General features: G+C 32.5%; 1 protein-coding gene across 2 annotated transcripts in view; it reads left to right on the top strand.

The window, feature by feature from the left end:
- The first annotated feature begins 905 nt into the window (after nt 1-905).
- LOC140447889 (cytochrome P450 6j1-like) overlaps nt 906-16,700 on the top strand; it is a 30,177-nt gene continuing 14,382 nt past the window's right edge. The window contains exons 1-2 of one of the 2 annotated variants that reach the window (XM_072540807.1): nt 906-1,063; nt 7,139-8,003. In XM_072540807.1, the coding sequence (XP_072396908.1) occupies nt 7,139-8,003 (865 nt within the window). In that variant the 5' untranslated portion in view covers nt 906-1,063. Of the gene's footprint in view, nt 1,064-3,615; nt 3,667-7,138; nt 8,004-16,700 lie in introns of those variants that run through there. The other variant, XM_072540808.1, reaches the window with a different exon arrangement.

Genomic DNA, 16,700 nt, shown 5'->3' on the forward strand with positions numbered 1-16,700 from the left:
AGGTAACTAAACATAGCTTGTTTTTTGCCACCTTCGTATCACCCGACTATTTTGGAAGAACTATCTAGACTTCCTAGTTGTAATATTCCAAATTAATGTATTCAAAATATTTACTTAGCCCATCAGCACATGATTAAGATGTTAAGGCATAATAATTGTGTTTTATAAGTAAAGATGAAGTCTATAGGAGAAAAAAAGTTTCACGTGAAGTTGAACCTCAAGTGGAAGGTAAAATATCGAATATTTTGGAATTTTCTAGTTTTTATTTTTTTAAAATAAATTCTGGCGAATCAAGTAATTTATTGTGAAATTAAGTTTATTTTAACAATGTTTAATAAACAATCTTAAGTTTTCAAGCACAGAAAATTGCAAAACAAAAAAAATGCTTAATATTGGATAAATAAAGTTAATTTACTTTAAATTTAAATGCTAATTCAAATTGCTTAAACAAGTCTTTTTAACTTAAAGAAGTGCATGATCAGTAACGAGTATTCTCCCCTCTAGCTCTTATAACTGCTTGCATCCTACTCGGTATGCTTGCAAGTAAATTTTGGACATATCCTTGGGAAATTGCATTCCATTCATCCTGTGCAGCAAGCCAAGGCTACTCTATCGTATTTGGAATGGGATTTCTTTGTCGTATGCGGCATTTTAGGTGATCCCACATGTGCTCAATCTTCGAATTTGAACCTCATCAAGATAATTACTTACTTGGCAGCGGCATGTGTACAAGCAGAAAAAATCGAACATAACAAAAAATACATGAAAAGTTTTAGCCTAGGGTGAGAACTCTATTTTCTCTCATTTTTTTTTTAACTATTTTACTAATAAAATATTACACGGCACTGTAGACTATAACGTGCCAATAAATAATATTGAAGCTAACTCTTTAATAAAAGATTAAATGTATACTTTTGTACAAGGCTACAGGCGAACTGGTTTTCAAATTATTTATTTAAGATTTTTACCAAATTCTCAACAGTTATTTATTAAAATATCAGGAAAAGTGTAGTTTTAAATTTGTTCAAGGATAGTTTAGTACATCACAAAGAGGAGGATCAAGGTAAAATACTTATTTGTGTATACAGAACTTAAACGCAACTATTTTAAAAGTATTAAAACTATATACGATGCAATAGAATAAGAAAATGAGAAACTATTAGTTTCAACAGAAATTTAAAGTGTTTTTAAAATTCTAGTATTTTGTAACTACCATACAATAGAAATTATGTGCCTCCAGATTGATGCCGTTTTCAAAATACAAGTTTTGAAAATTTGTACAAATAAGGTATTTAGTTTTTGTTGTGTTGGAAACAAAGGCTTAGAATTAATTTATCTATTTCATTTCTAATGACAATTCAAACAGGTTATACATATTTAAAATAGATTATTTTATTACATAATAAGTCAAAAAAATTCTCGGAAAATAATGATGGCATTTGATTAATATTTACACTTTCTAGTTACTAATTCCATTGTAGATATTGAGAATAATTATTAGAAAGAACTGCTGATATAAGATAAATGCAATGAGTCTTTAGAATATTGAGTTTTCTTTCAATATCCACATCTAATTTGATTAAATTTAATACGTCGTATAAACATTGCTTTTCACATCATATAATCATACAAATTATGCAACATCCAATATGTTTTCGTGTTAAATTTGGTATTTTACGGCGGTACAAGTTCAAAACAATTAAAAACTAAAAATAACTTTATCTAACGTATAATGCCTATGGCTCTTATCAAGTGTTTGTAATACTTATAAATATGAGAGGAAACGAATCACTACAGCTACCAATATTCTGCAGTAAGATGAATTCTTCTTCTTCTTCTTAAAGTGCCTATCCTTTCCGGATGTTGGCGATCATCACGGCTATCTTTACTTTATTTATTGCAGTGCGGAACAGTTCAGTGGTAGTCGTGTTATACCACTTTCGTAAATTTTGAAGCCAGGAAATGCGTCTTCTTCCCGGTCCTCTCTTACCATTTACTTTCCCTTGGAGAATCAGCTGGAGAAGGCCGTAACGTTCTTGATTTCTCATTACATGTCCTAAATATTCCAACTTTTTAGTTTTGACGGTCATGAGAATTTCACATTCTTTCCCCATTCTACGCAGAACCTCCACATTAGTAACTCTGTCAACCCAGGATATACGTAAGATGCGCCTATAACACCACATTTCGAAAGCTTCGAGCCGATTCATAGATGCAACAGTCAGTGTCCATGCTTCCATTTCGTAGAGCAGAACTGTGAATATGTAGCAGTTCAATAGACGGCATTTTGTTTTTAATGATATGTCTCGACTGTTGAAAATGGTTCTCATTCTAACGAATGCTGCTTTTGCTTTTATTATTCGCTGTTTAATTTCTGTTGAGTGGTCCCATTGGCTATTTAAATTGGTGCCTAGATATGTATATTGCTCGACTCTTTCGATATTCTGTTGATTGATTGTAAGTTGAGCGTTTAGTATTGGTTTTTTACTAATTGTCATAAATTTGGATTTCTTTATGTTAAGAGCTAGTCCGTATCTGTTGCTGACTTCTGTTATGCGATTTGTTAATATCTGTAAGTCATTCAGATTATCGGCAAAAACTATAGTGTCATCTGCATATCTAATGTTATTCAACCATTCACCGTTTATTAGTATTCCTTTCGCACAACCGTCTAAAGCTTCCTTAAATACCCATTCAGAATAAATGTTAAACAACAATGGAGACAAAATACAGCCCTGTCGTACTCCACGTTCTATTGCAATTTTATCAGTTAACTGGTCTCCTATTTTAATTTTGGCCGTTTGATTGTAGTAAATGTTTCTGATAATTCTAAGATCTTTGTTGTCAATTCCAATTTCTTGCATTAGAGTCATTAATTTGTCATGTTTTACTCTGTCAAATGCCTTCTGGTAATCTATAAAGCATACGTATATGTCACAATTCACATCAATTCATCTCTGAAAAAGCACCTGTACAACAAAAAGGGCCTCCCGTGTTCCCAGAGCATCACGAAATCCGAATTGTGTTCTTGTTAGTTGTTCCTCACATTTTGTATATATTCTTTTGTAAATGACCTTTAGAAATGTTTTTAGTAAATGGCTCATAAGGCTTATAATTCTATAGTCTTCGCACTTTCTCGCATTGGGTTTTTTTGGAAGATTTATAAAAGTTGACACTAACCACTCTTGGGGAACCACGCCCGTATCATATATACTGTTGAATATATTTGTCAACCATTTTATGCCATCATAGTCCATAAGTTTTAAGAATTCTTGAGAGTGAAAATTATTAGGGCCTACTGCTTTACCATCTTTGGTGCTTTTGATGGCATATTTTACTGCTTCGACTGTAAATGGTGGTCCAGATTCGCAATTGGTGTTTGTTGTAATACCAGTGTTACTTCGTATATCTTCAAAAATTTTTTCTACGTATTTAATCCAAATATCTCTTTTATGCTCTATTTCCAGTACTATGTTTCCCTGATTATCTGTCAGGAATCCAGTGTTCTTGTGTTTATATAAGCCTGCCGCTTCTTTAATCTTTTTATGGAGGTTAAATGAATCATGTTTTTGTTGTAATGACTCTATCTTTGTAGAGATAGAGTGTAAGATGAGTGTAAGATGAATTGCTGTGACACTTTTTGCATTTGATTCGGGAAAGCGCCAGGCAAGTTTGTAAATAAAATTCATGGTGATAAAATGAAAATTATATTTTGTCCATAAGAAAAATGCAATTCCAAAGTGCATAATGCATTTTTTTTTACTGACTAAATAGTTGAATAGCAAATACTCGTTCAAATTTATTTCTTCATCATCTTTGTTTGTATCAAATTATTGATTTTCTTTATACTGCTTTATATTAGTGCAATTTTCACTCAGCATAATTTTTACGTGCCAAATTCCAAAACAAGCCATTCTTTCTACATCCAAATTCTCTTTAAAAAAAAGAGATATTTTCATAATCGCTTGAAATATGGCGAGAAGTAAACATACACTTTAACCATGTAACTTGGAGGATATATGTGTACTAGTACGTGTGAGAGAATAAATGAAGGGCAGTACCAACTGCTCAAAAACGCCCAAAATTTAAAATGTGAATAATTTTTTAAGTTCTACATAAAGTAGCATAATGTCAAAATACATCACACATACAGTCATTTATTAACGAAATCGTGTTCAGCGGCCTTTAAACCCTCGGAGAATGACTGTCGACTGATTTTTGAATGAAATTAACATGAAACTCCAGGAGTCGAGGTCACCCTTGGCACCGGACATCTTCGAGTAATGATGTTTGAATGATTTCGAATGAAAATAACATAAAACTCTAAGAAACGAGGTCTACCCTCCACCAGGTAGCTCGAGAACCATAATAATTAAAAGTAATATACATACTTAACTAAAGTAATACTAAAAACTTTATTAACTTTCCTATCTATAGTTTCCTTCGCTGCTGACAACACTATTCAAATATACAAAATTATCATCATCATCATCATTATCAATGGCGCTACAACTCTTCATGAGCCTTTGCCGTGTTTACTATTGCCTTCCATGTTTGTCGGTCCTATGCCAGTAATTCCGATTGTCGCACTCCCATTTTCTCTAGATCTTCTTTGACTGCATCTTTCCACCTTTTTCTAGGCCGCCCTACAAACCTTCTTCCCTCTGACTTTTCCCAGAACACATTGTTTATAAGGCGATTGTCGTTACTGCGTGCATGCCCTGCCCATCTGAGTCTATTGGCCTTTATATATCTGACTAGATTTTCTTTTCCGAATAGAGACTCTAGCTCGTTATTGTATCGGCCCCTCCATTAGTTTGTCACGCTGTTTCTGCAAGGGCCATATATCATTCGAAGAATTTTACGTCCCACACCAGCAATTTATTTAATTCTCTTTTTGTTAGCGTCCATTTTTCGCTTCCATACTCGACTGTTGTTCATATTATGGTCTTATATATACGGATTTTTGTGTCTCGTGAAAGAAGTTTTGACTTCATTAGATGTTACATTGCAAAGAAAAATCTGTTTCCTGTCATTATTCTCGTTTCAACTTGTTGCTCTAATTTGTTGTCATTTGTGATTGTTGCTCCTAGATATTTAAATTATTTAACCACTTCGAAGTTGTAATCATTTATAGTAATGTTTTGCCTTATTCGCCGTCGTTCTTGTTTTGAGACGACCATGTATTTTATTTTGTCTTCATTTATTTTTAGACCGATGTTTAATGCAGCTTCTTTAAAGATCGAGAAATTATCCTTAATTTCTAATGTTGATTGTGCGTCTACGTCATCGGCAAAGGCGAGTATGATTTTTGCTCCCCGAGCAGTTATGTCTGGTTTGATTTTTGGATATATTTTTTGCATGACGTATTCTAAGGCCAGGTTAAACAACAATGGGGACAACGGATCTCCCTCTCTCAGTCCAGAATTTACGCAGAAAGCGTTTAATATTTTTCCCCCTATTCTAACTATTATATAAAATTATCGGCTATTTTAATTCAGCAATATTGTGGGAGTCTCTATTTTTGTTATCTCTGTCCATAATCATTAACGTTGTCTTGGTTATCTTCTTTGTCTTTATTTGTCAAGCATAATAATCGTGTATTGGCTATTAAATTGGTTACACTATACTCATTTTATTGACGAAAGCTCAAAAAAGGGATGCAGAGGATATGATAAACCATTCCGTCAGGTTACTTAACCATGACGTACTTTTCGACCTTACCCTCTTCTTCTGTCTATCTTGGATTGTAATAATAAATAGAGTATAAATTATACTCTCTAGGTGACGCATTACATGGCCAAAATATGCCGTGATTGCGATATTCAACTCTTCTCACCACTTCCGTAATTTTTCTCATCCGCTGCAAAACAACTTCGTAGCGAAATTGTTCCAAACATATTCGTAGGATTCTCAAAATACACCTATTTGCCTTTTAGTTTTCTGAGAAGTGTATTCATCCAACTTCACATTTTAATACCATATAAACTAGTAGAGAATACATAACATCTTACCAATATAATTTTCAGTCTCATGCCGTTTTCACATAAAATTTTCTTTCTTTAAAAAAATGCATATTTAACCTTCTCTATACGTATTCTCATTTCATTGTTCACGTTCCAGTTCTCATTTAGATAACAACTAAATAAGTACCTGTAAATAACTGTTGGTTTCATCAAATTGTTCCTCATAAGCTGTTACAATTACTGGTTATTTTGGCATTTTACTGACAACCATCTCTTTTGTCTTTGTGGTGTTTAACTTCGCTAAGTATTTACACTAACTAACTACTTACAATTTAGACCGTGTAATCCACGTACCTCAAATTATCAATACTGACCCTATTAATTTTGTTACCATATTGAACATTATCAAATGCTGTATTAAAAACGAACTCAGAATAGATGCAGAATATTATGAGGATAAAATGCAGCCCTGTCTTACTTCTCTTCATATTTGCACCTCTTCAGAATTATCTCGGCCAATCTTGTTTGCACACCTGTTTGGCAGTACAAATATTTAATGATACGTACGTCTTTACCATGAATACTTACCTGCTCAAGCATCATTTTGATATATTGTATCACTAAGTTGTTCTTCTATTTTTTTGGTACATCCTTGAATGCAAAATTCGATGAAATACTTTTAAAGTATGGTTCCTGAAGCTAGAGGTTCACTAGTCAGTACTTCTATTGCATTTGCTTTTCTCCGTTTAGTCAAAAAATCAACAGAAGCCAATCCGTTGATACATAGCTAGTCTCATAAATTTTGAAGGTAGATATGAAGAAGCGATCTTTTACTTGAATTCTTAAAGAGCTTCATTATTTCATCTGGTCCCGTGGCTTTTATGGTTTCTGTTAATATTTTTATTCGTTAGTATTTCGTCAATAGTTATGTAAGGTCCTGTTACCGTTTCTTTAATTTCCAGATCGGGACTTTCATCATTAAATAGTTTCTCAATATACTGTTTTCATTTTGTTGTATTCGACATAATATGATTTACAGATCGGTCTTTTCATCAGTAAATAGTTTTTCAAAATACTGTTTTCATTTTGTTGTAATGGACATACTATGAAATAAATATAAATAATAATTGTTGATCTTATGATTTTTAAAAATGTATTTTCATATATTTTAGATGCTACTAACTTCATCATGGCTGATAGATACTACAATATTCCTGATCTTGATTGTCTTTCTAGTTTACAAACATGTTACACGAAATTCGGACTTTTGGAAAAAAAGAAACATTCCATATGTTAAGCCTACTCTATTTTTTGGCAACTTCTATGAGGTATTTACTTTTAAAACAACTATTCATGAGCAAATAAAAAAACTTTACGATAAAGTAGACGCACCATACTTTGGAATATTCATATTCGATGAACCGTTATTGGTTTTAAAAGATCCTAAACTCATTAAAGATGTTCTGATAAAAGATGCTGCAGTTTTTGCCAACAGACGACCTGCAACTCCTACTCATCCTCTCATGGAGCACTCAGTATTCTTTTTGAAATATCCGTACTGGAAAAAAATTAGAACGAAACTAACCCCACTTTTTACTACTGTGATGTTAAAAAACATGCATAATGATTTAAGTGAAGTCTGTAAATCAATGACGGGATTTTTGTGCAAACATAAAGAAGTAATTGATGGGGGACATATTGGAGAACTTTTTACAACAGAATTCATTTTTAAATGGTTTTTTGGAGCTAATCTTGATTGCTTTGCTGAAAATCCCCCTCCATTGGGAAAACTTGTGCAAAATACTAATGAATTCAGTCTTAGAAATTCAATTGTTCAAAATCTTTTCTTTATTAAACCATCGTGGGTAACTACTTTAAAGCTGAATTTCATATCGGATACTACATTGAAATTTTTTGAAGATATCTTTAAAAAGGGAATGAAAGCTAGACAGGAATACGATGGAAAACCACAAAATTATGTTGACTTTGCCAATAAAGCATTGAGAGACAAACAAAATGGAAAAGAAGACGTTATGGGTAAGTTTTATTTCTATTTATTTAATAAGTACATAATCATTTGAAGAAGTGCCGGAAAAATGTTGCAAACGACAAAATGAAACTTGTTAATTAATAACAAAAAACAGTTTTGATAACATTATTTACCAAATTTTGTGAATTTAAGTGTTGCTTTTGTGTATTACTAGTAGGGTATTGAAGGGGACTAAATCACAAATCACCTTACTAGTGGTCTGTGGACTAAATCACACAGAAAAAAAAGCTAATGGACACAGAAAACAAAAAAGTAATTGTGTAAGTGAAAGAAAAACGTTTCATCTGTAGTGTTAACGCACGTACAACGTTTGTCCGCTAATAGATTTTATTATTTATAAACGATATTCATTGCAACGTTTTTAACCTTTAACTACGGGCTACGGTGTACTCAGTACACCAGTCGCACTAAATTGGCCGCTATTTCTGATAAGCACTGGTTGCGCACGAGTTGTGTGCTGGCATCGATAGTGTCCACATCAATTAAGTGCTAATTAGTTTTCAATTTCTAAGCAGTTAAAGTTTAGTTTTTTAAATAGTAAGGAATAATAAAACAAGGTAGGATTGTTCTTTATATTTAAAAATGGATGATTCTTCGGGTGGCGAAAAGCCACCCCCTGATAAAGGTGAAAATATGGAGGCAGTAAGTGCCCGTTTTGATTTAAATAATAGGTATAAATCCTCTGATAAAGGCCCGTTTTTTGTTTTTGTCGAGTCCATCGACTCAAATATTAAACGTTTATCACCAGTCCGAGTAGGTCATTATTTATTCATTAATAACTTTTTTAAGAAAGATGTTGTCGATATTAAACTCGTCGGTAGAAATAAAGTGAAAGTAATTTTTAATTCTTACACTTGTGCAAATAGTTTAGTCAATCACGACATAATTATTTCTAACAAATTTATTGCTTACATTCCGAATTTTTTTAATCACAAAAAAGGAATAATTAGACAAGTTGATACTTTTTTTGGACGAAAATTATATGATGAATAATATTATTTCCGACCAAAAAATAACCGAGGTAAGACGTATGAAAAGAAAACTTATTGATTCAGATAATGAAACTATTTTTGTTCCTAGGCAAATGGTAATTTTAACATTTGAAGGAAATATTATTCCTCAATATATTACGTTAGATTTGGTAAGGTTTCAAGTTGAACAATACATATACCCTGTGGTACAGTGTTTAAATTGTTTTAAATTTGGTCATACTCTCAGACAGTGTAAGTCCACTTTCAGCTTATGCAAAAATTGTGGCAAAGAACACGAAGACAACTCCCGTTGTAGTAACTCACAATATTGTCTTCACTGTAAAACAAACGATCATACGACTCTAACGAAACAATGCCCAGCTTATCAACATCAATATAATATTAAAAAAATAATGGCGATTGAGAATACTACATTTAAAGAAGCTGAGTTTTTAGCAAAAAATCCATCCTATGCCAAAATCACGACACATAATAAATTTGAATTGCTTAGTAACCTAAATAACTTTCCCCAACTCCCGACTGCGGCAAATGACCGTACAGTAAACAATTCATTCGTTCCTAAACCTAAACAAACTTCTAATCCTCTTAAACGAAAAGCCATATCCCCGACTCAATGTAAAACTGCCTTACAATTTCCTTCAACTTCTAAAACAAAATCAGTGTCACATCCTATAATTCCTAACCCATATCGTAATGAGTTTATAGCATATAAAGAAAAAATACAATTACAAATTCTACAAGAAATTCCATTTGCTTTAGAAAGAATAATTAAACAAATTGACCCCAAACTAGTCTCAGTTGAATTCCAAAAAGTCACTCAAAATAAAATCAGAAATATACTTTCTTGTTTATCAGACAACGATAGTGATGGGGAATCATAGAACACTTAATATTCTTCAGTGGAACTGCCAATCTATTATAAAACAAAAGACTAATTTGCTTAATTTTCTAGAAAGTCATACAATTGATGTCATTCTTCTGAACGAAACTTGGTTGTCACAAAATAAAAATTTATATATTAAAGGTTTTAATAATGTTAGAGTTGATCGACGTGATGGCTATGGAGGCGTTGCTGTTTTAGTTGCAAACAACATTTCCTTTTCAGATATAAAATTCAAAACAAATTATAATCCAAATATAGAGGTTTGCGGTGTTTTTCTCGAACAAGTTAAATTATCAATAGTATGTGTTTACAAACCTCCTAAAATATATGTCTCATCCAAAGATTGGGAAAATTTATTTGGACAAATTAAAGGCAGAGCTTTAATTGGGGGCGACTTTAATAGTCATCACTGTAGGTGGGGTTCCATACAGGATAGTGCACAAGGTAATATTTTAGCTGACGCTTTAGACAATACTAATCTAATTTTACTCAATGACGGAAGACCAACCAAAATATCCAGACCAAACGAACGTCCTTCAATGATAGACTTAACATTAGTATCTCCTCATTTAACAGGCTTTACTACCTGGAATCATCTAAATGACTCACTAGGTACAATCCACATCCCTATCCAAATCACCCTAGATTTGAAATATTCCCCAAGAACAATCCATACCTCCACAAAATGGAAAGAGTCTTCAGCGAACTGGTCTATATTTGAAAATTACTTAGAAAAATGCCTTCTAGATACTCATTCTATAGATGTTACATCTTTGGAAATGTTTAATAACTTAATAAAAACAATTAGCGAAGCTGCAGACTCTGCTATGATTACTCAAAAATCATTTCAACCAAAATCCGGTCTTCCCGTATGGTGGGACGACGAATGTAAAAATTTAATATCGTGTCGAAAAAAAGCTTTTCGAGAGTATAATATTGTCTCAAATCTTGAAAATTATCTAAAATTTAAACACATTCAAGCCAAATGCAAAGTTGTTTTTATGAAAAAACAAAAAACATCTTGGATCAACTTTGTAAATACTATCAATAAAAATACACCGCTCAACAAAATATGGAAATTTGTTAATAAAATGGCTAACAAAAATTATCATTCAAAGACACAACCAATTTCAACAGAGCTAATAGAAGAGTTACTTGACAAGTTCGCTCCACCATACGTTCAAGACCAATTAAAACACGTATCAATATGCAATTCCAGTAAATTTAAATTACTAGAAAATCCAATAAACATCCAAGAACTGGATGCAGCTATTAAAATATCAAAATCTACTGCGCACGGGAAAGATTATATTACTTATTCCATAATTAACCACCTTCCCGATAAGGCAAAAAATCATTTATTAAAAATATTTAATGATTGGCTTTTGAAAGGAAATTACATTGACAAAATGAAAGAAACAATTATATGTCTTTTTGTCAAACCCAACAAAGACAAAACTCTCTCATCGTCTTATCGACCCATTTCTCTATTGTCTTGTATAACAAAAACTTTCGAAAGAATTATTAAAAATCGTCTTAACTGGACAGTCGAACACTATAATCTTTTGCCAAGCACTCAATACGGATTTCGATCTGGTCTGGGAACACTAGATGCAATAAGTCACTTAACAACAGATATCCAACTAAATTTTTCAAAAAATAAATATTTAGCATGTTTTTTTCTAGACCTTAAAGGCGCTTACGACTGTGTTAATTTAACAGTAATGCATTCAAAGTTATGCAAACTGGGGTTTTCCACAAATTTATCCGCTAATATAGTTAATCTTTTTAGCAACCGAACTTTATATATCAGAGACCATAGTAATCAGTTATATGGTCCACGAATAACTCATACAGGATTACCACAGGGGTCTGTATTAAGCCCAATTCTCTTCAACATATTTTCGGCAAGTATACACGACATTTTTGTTGATTCCATAAAATGTATACAGTACGCCGATGATATATGTATTTACTCCGTCCGTGATTCATATGACGATTGTGTGGAGGTCCTGGAACACATCATGAAACTAGTAGATAATTGGACTAAAGACCACGAACTTACTATATCCCCAGAAAAATCTGCCATTATGATATTTACAAGACATAGGTTACGTACGCCTGATAGTCTACACCTGTCAGGATATGATATACCCGTTGTCACTGAATATAAATATCTTGGTATAATCCTAGACCCCAAATTACTATGATCTAAACATGTCCAATATGTAAAAAAAAGATGTGAGAAAGGCATTAATCTTCTTAAATGTGTCACTTGCAGAAAATGGGGTGCTGATCCCAAAGTTGCATTGATGTTTTACAGGACCTACGTGCGATCAATTTTGGATTACGGATGTGTGTTATACGGATCAGCAAGCAAAACACATTTACTAAAAATAGATCGTATTCAGTTTAAAAGTTTGAGATTAACTTTGGGTGCTATGAAATCAACACCATGCCCCCTGTTACTTGCTGAAAGTAATGAAATGCCATTAGAATATCGTAGAAATTTATTAGCAACAAAATATGTATTAAAATTAAGGGCTAGAACAAGTGGCCTACTAAGTATGCTGTATGAGTTATCCATTCAAAATCTAATAAACAATTATTGGAGAATAAAAAATTCACCACCATTAGCAAATGCCTTTCTGGAAACCAATGATTTACCGGTTACACTTTCAACAAATTATATTAAACCATCTTATAAATTAGAATTTAATACAATCTTAAAAAAATTAAATATTATATTTCCGAAATATTCAGATTCACATCAAATAAATAACAAGCTGTTGAACTCCATATTGAGTGAATATACTAATGAAACTATAATTTACACAGATGGTTCTAAACTGAACGATGGGAAAGTAGGGTCTGCAGTGTATATTCCTTCCAAAAACAAATCACTTAAAATAAAGCTTCCTCCACATTGCTCTATTTACACTGCAGAAGCGGTAGCTATTAGGAAAGCTCTGGATTGGCTAGAGCACGCAAATTTGCAAGATGCTGTGATCATCTCAGGCTCTAAGTCAATTCTTAGTGGACTTAATAATACTGAGTTAAACCATAAAACATGTGAGCTGATATGTGACATTAAACAAAAAATGAGAAACAAAGATATAACATTTATTTGGGCAAAAAGTCACTCCGAGATAAAAGGTAATGAAATAGTAGACGAGCTCGCTAAGGATTCTACTCATTCAGGTTTACAAGAACATATTTACACAGTATCAGACCTAATCAATTTTTATACTAAAAAAATAAATTTTAACTGGCAAGACAGATGGAAAATATTGGCGAATACTTCAAATAATCATTATTACAAGATCCATCCTACGTTACCATCCCTAACAGAATTACCACACATATTCCATTATAATATATCTAAACGATCAGCAGCAACTATCACAAGATTAAAAACTGGTCACGGTGCTGTTCCTGCTCACCTGGCTAGATTAAACATTATAGAATCAGGAAAGTGTTTATGCGATAATATTTCCCAGTGTGATGTTAATCACATCCTGTTTGGATGTATTAAAAATAAAGCACTCTCATCTACGTTTTATGAAAACCTAGTTAAAAGTAATGTGCAACTTCCAGTAAACATAACCCACCTACTGTCATTGAATCAGAAATCGATATACGAACTCATATGTAATCACTTATATGCATCCGGATATATAATATAAATTTAGTACAATCAAGTTTTTAATTGATAAACATAACATAAATCATTTAAAAATCTGTGGCAAAAGGACTGGTTTCCATGCCAAACACACTATCATCATCATCATCAACTGGTTGCGCACGTGTCCCTCTACCTAACCTATCTCTGATGTGTCAGCTATAAACCTCAACAGTTGTAAAATTGATTGCTGCAGAGATAGACTGACGGTTGGAAAAATTCAGGAGAAGTTTACCAGTGGTGTATGTAGTACACCAAGCACCTAGTTATGTAAGTAAATTTTGTGAGATTTATATTACGTTTATCTACTAAAAAATAGCATTATTAATGTATAGCGACTTATATGTAACAAAAGCTAGACATTTTGCAACGTTTTGAATAAAAGAATTTGTAATTTGTTATTAAAATTTTAATAAAACTGTCATTTTATTATAATAAAACTAGTTTTATGATAATACATTTGATCAAATATTTTATTTTAGCATTTTCTCATAACTTAATATACCGTTATCTATTTTGATATTTGTGAGTACCTATTATTGGACTATTTAACGACCTTCTAGTTGTTTTTGTGGTCTTGTTTTTTCATGTTCTTTCTTCCATAGCAATACGGTCATGTCTCTTTGAAATATTAATTAGAAATAAATAATAAAAATTACAAACGTTGCCTCTATATATTTCTCGTAACGTTTATAAATCGAGAGGTACTACAAAATATTTACTTTGCAGGGATCGTGTACCAGTAAGAAATCCCCAAAAACTCTCAGAAGATGAACTTAGAGCTATGGCTCAAGCTATATTTGAGGAAGAATCTGATGAAGATGTTGGTGGAGACACAGATACTTCAGACGACGAGCTAATAGAAAAAACGGAGCACGACACTGAATCAGAAGTTGATCTGAATGACGAAAATCAATATACGATTGACTCGGACACAAACAGTAACATTGAAAACAGTTCAGATCTTGATGAAGACAATGATTATTTTATAGCAAAAGACAGAAAAACTAAATGGTATAAGAAATCTCTTCTTAGCAAATTTACTAAAACTCCTTCAAAAAATATTGTCAAGATATTTCCTGGGCCAACAGTTTGTGCGAGAGATGTTACTACGGAACTAAGTGCTTTTGAAAAACTCTTTATAAATGAAATCATAGAAAATATAGTTGAATGTACAAATTTGCAGATTGCAAAAATGCGATTAAATTATGAACGGCCAAGACGGGCTAAAGATACGACTAAACAGGAAATCATGGCATTATTAGGATTATTATTTCTTGCAGGGACTAAAAAACAAAATCATACACACTTCCTCGAATTGTGGACAAAAGATGGTACCGGCTCAGAAATCTTTCGAGCCTGTATGAGCGCAGATCGATTTTTATTTTTGCTTGCTGCTCTTAGGTTTGACAACAAAGATACTCGAAAGGACCGAAAATCAATTGACAAACTTGCTGCCATTCGCTTTACTCTTGATACGTTTATAAAAAACTGTAGCAGCAACTATTCCTTGGGAGAAGAAATGACTATCGATGAAATGTTGATACCTTTTAGAGGTAGATGCAACTTTGTGCAATACATTCCAAGTAAACCTGCAAAGTATGGCTTAAAAGTGTTTGTGTTATGTGACGCGCAGACATTTTATGTCACCAATTTTGAGGTGTATTGTGGTCAACAACCGGAAGGGCCCTACAAAAAATCTAACACACCAACGGATATTACCCATCGCCTGTTTCAACCTTGGAAAGGTAAAAACCGTAATTTAACATGCGACAATTGGTATACGAGTTATCCGTTGGCAATTGACCTTTTGAAGGAAAAGATAACGATGGTTGGCACACTTAAACGAAATAAAAGGGAACTACCTCCAGAGTTTTTACCAAGAAAAAACACACCAATTGGATCATCCACTTTTGGTTTTCAAAAAGAAATTACCATTGTATCCTACACACCAAAAAAAAAATAAAGCTGTCATTCTCCTATCTACCATGCACAGTAATTCTACAGTAGATCCCGAAACAGGAAAACCAATGATAATTTTAGACTATAATTCACATAAAGGAGGCGTAGACACTGTAGACAAAATGTGCAGTACCTATTCGGTATCCCGAAGAACACGAAGATGGCCAATAGCATTGTTTTTTCAACTCCTGAATATTGCCGGAATTAACAGCCAGATCCTGTACAATGCTGCCAACATCGACAATCCTCAAAAATATAGAAGAGTTTTTCTAAAAGAATTATCATTGGCATTGATAAGACCTCATCTTTCTGAGAGGGCGGAAATACAGAGTTTACCTCTGGATTTAAAAATATTCTTGAAGAAATACAAAAACGTACAAGACGACCACGATGAAGAACCACCAGCAAAAAAACGGGGGAGGTGCCATTGTTGTGGAAGGAGCAAAAATAGAGTTACAACAATATCTTGCAACAAATGTAATAGAATGGTTTGTAAAGAGCACTCTGTTACAATTTGTGCAAATTGTAATTTAGTAGACGCAAACGAGGAAGAAAACGAAAGTGAATAGCACACATATTCTCAAATATGTTCATTTGTGAATGATTATTTACTCCTAGTTTTTAGATTTATATACTAGTTTTATAATATTTTTAATGTTAAGCTAATATACAAGAATCTCAAGAAGGTTATTTTTAGAGAAAAAGAAGTGGTTGAGTTTTTGTTCTTATATTTGTTGCTAATCTTTATATTTTCGTTATGTATTATTTTTTATGTTAAGACATTCTCTTAAATATATGCCTACATTTATTATATACAATATATGTACTAAAAATACCTAGTTGTGGCTTTTATTTGCGTTTTTAGTCGGTGGTGTACAGAATACACCGCGCACGTAGTTATGACTAATGGAGGGGCGCCCGTTAAAGGTTAACCTAAGAAAATACAAGCATTGTTAAAATGTTTATGTTTATGTTTAAAATTAAAATGACAGTTAACCCTTAATAAGACATGGGATATAAGGAGAATTAATTTGTTTGTTTATATACTTTTGGTATCTAAAGGAGGTAAATAAAACATATTTTTGTTAAAATATAAAATAATTTGAAAAAGTAATAAAAAAATAGTGGTGGGAACTATTTTCCCGTTCTTTAAAAAAAATTTGTA

The sequence above is a fragment of the Diabrotica undecimpunctata genome, chromosome 8, assembly GCF_040954645.1.
Source record: "Diabrotica undecimpunctata isolate CICGRU chromosome 8, icDiaUnde3, whole genome shotgun sequence".
NCBI lineage: Eukaryota > Metazoa > Arthropoda > Insecta > Coleoptera > Chrysomelidae > Diabrotica > Diabrotica undecimpunctata.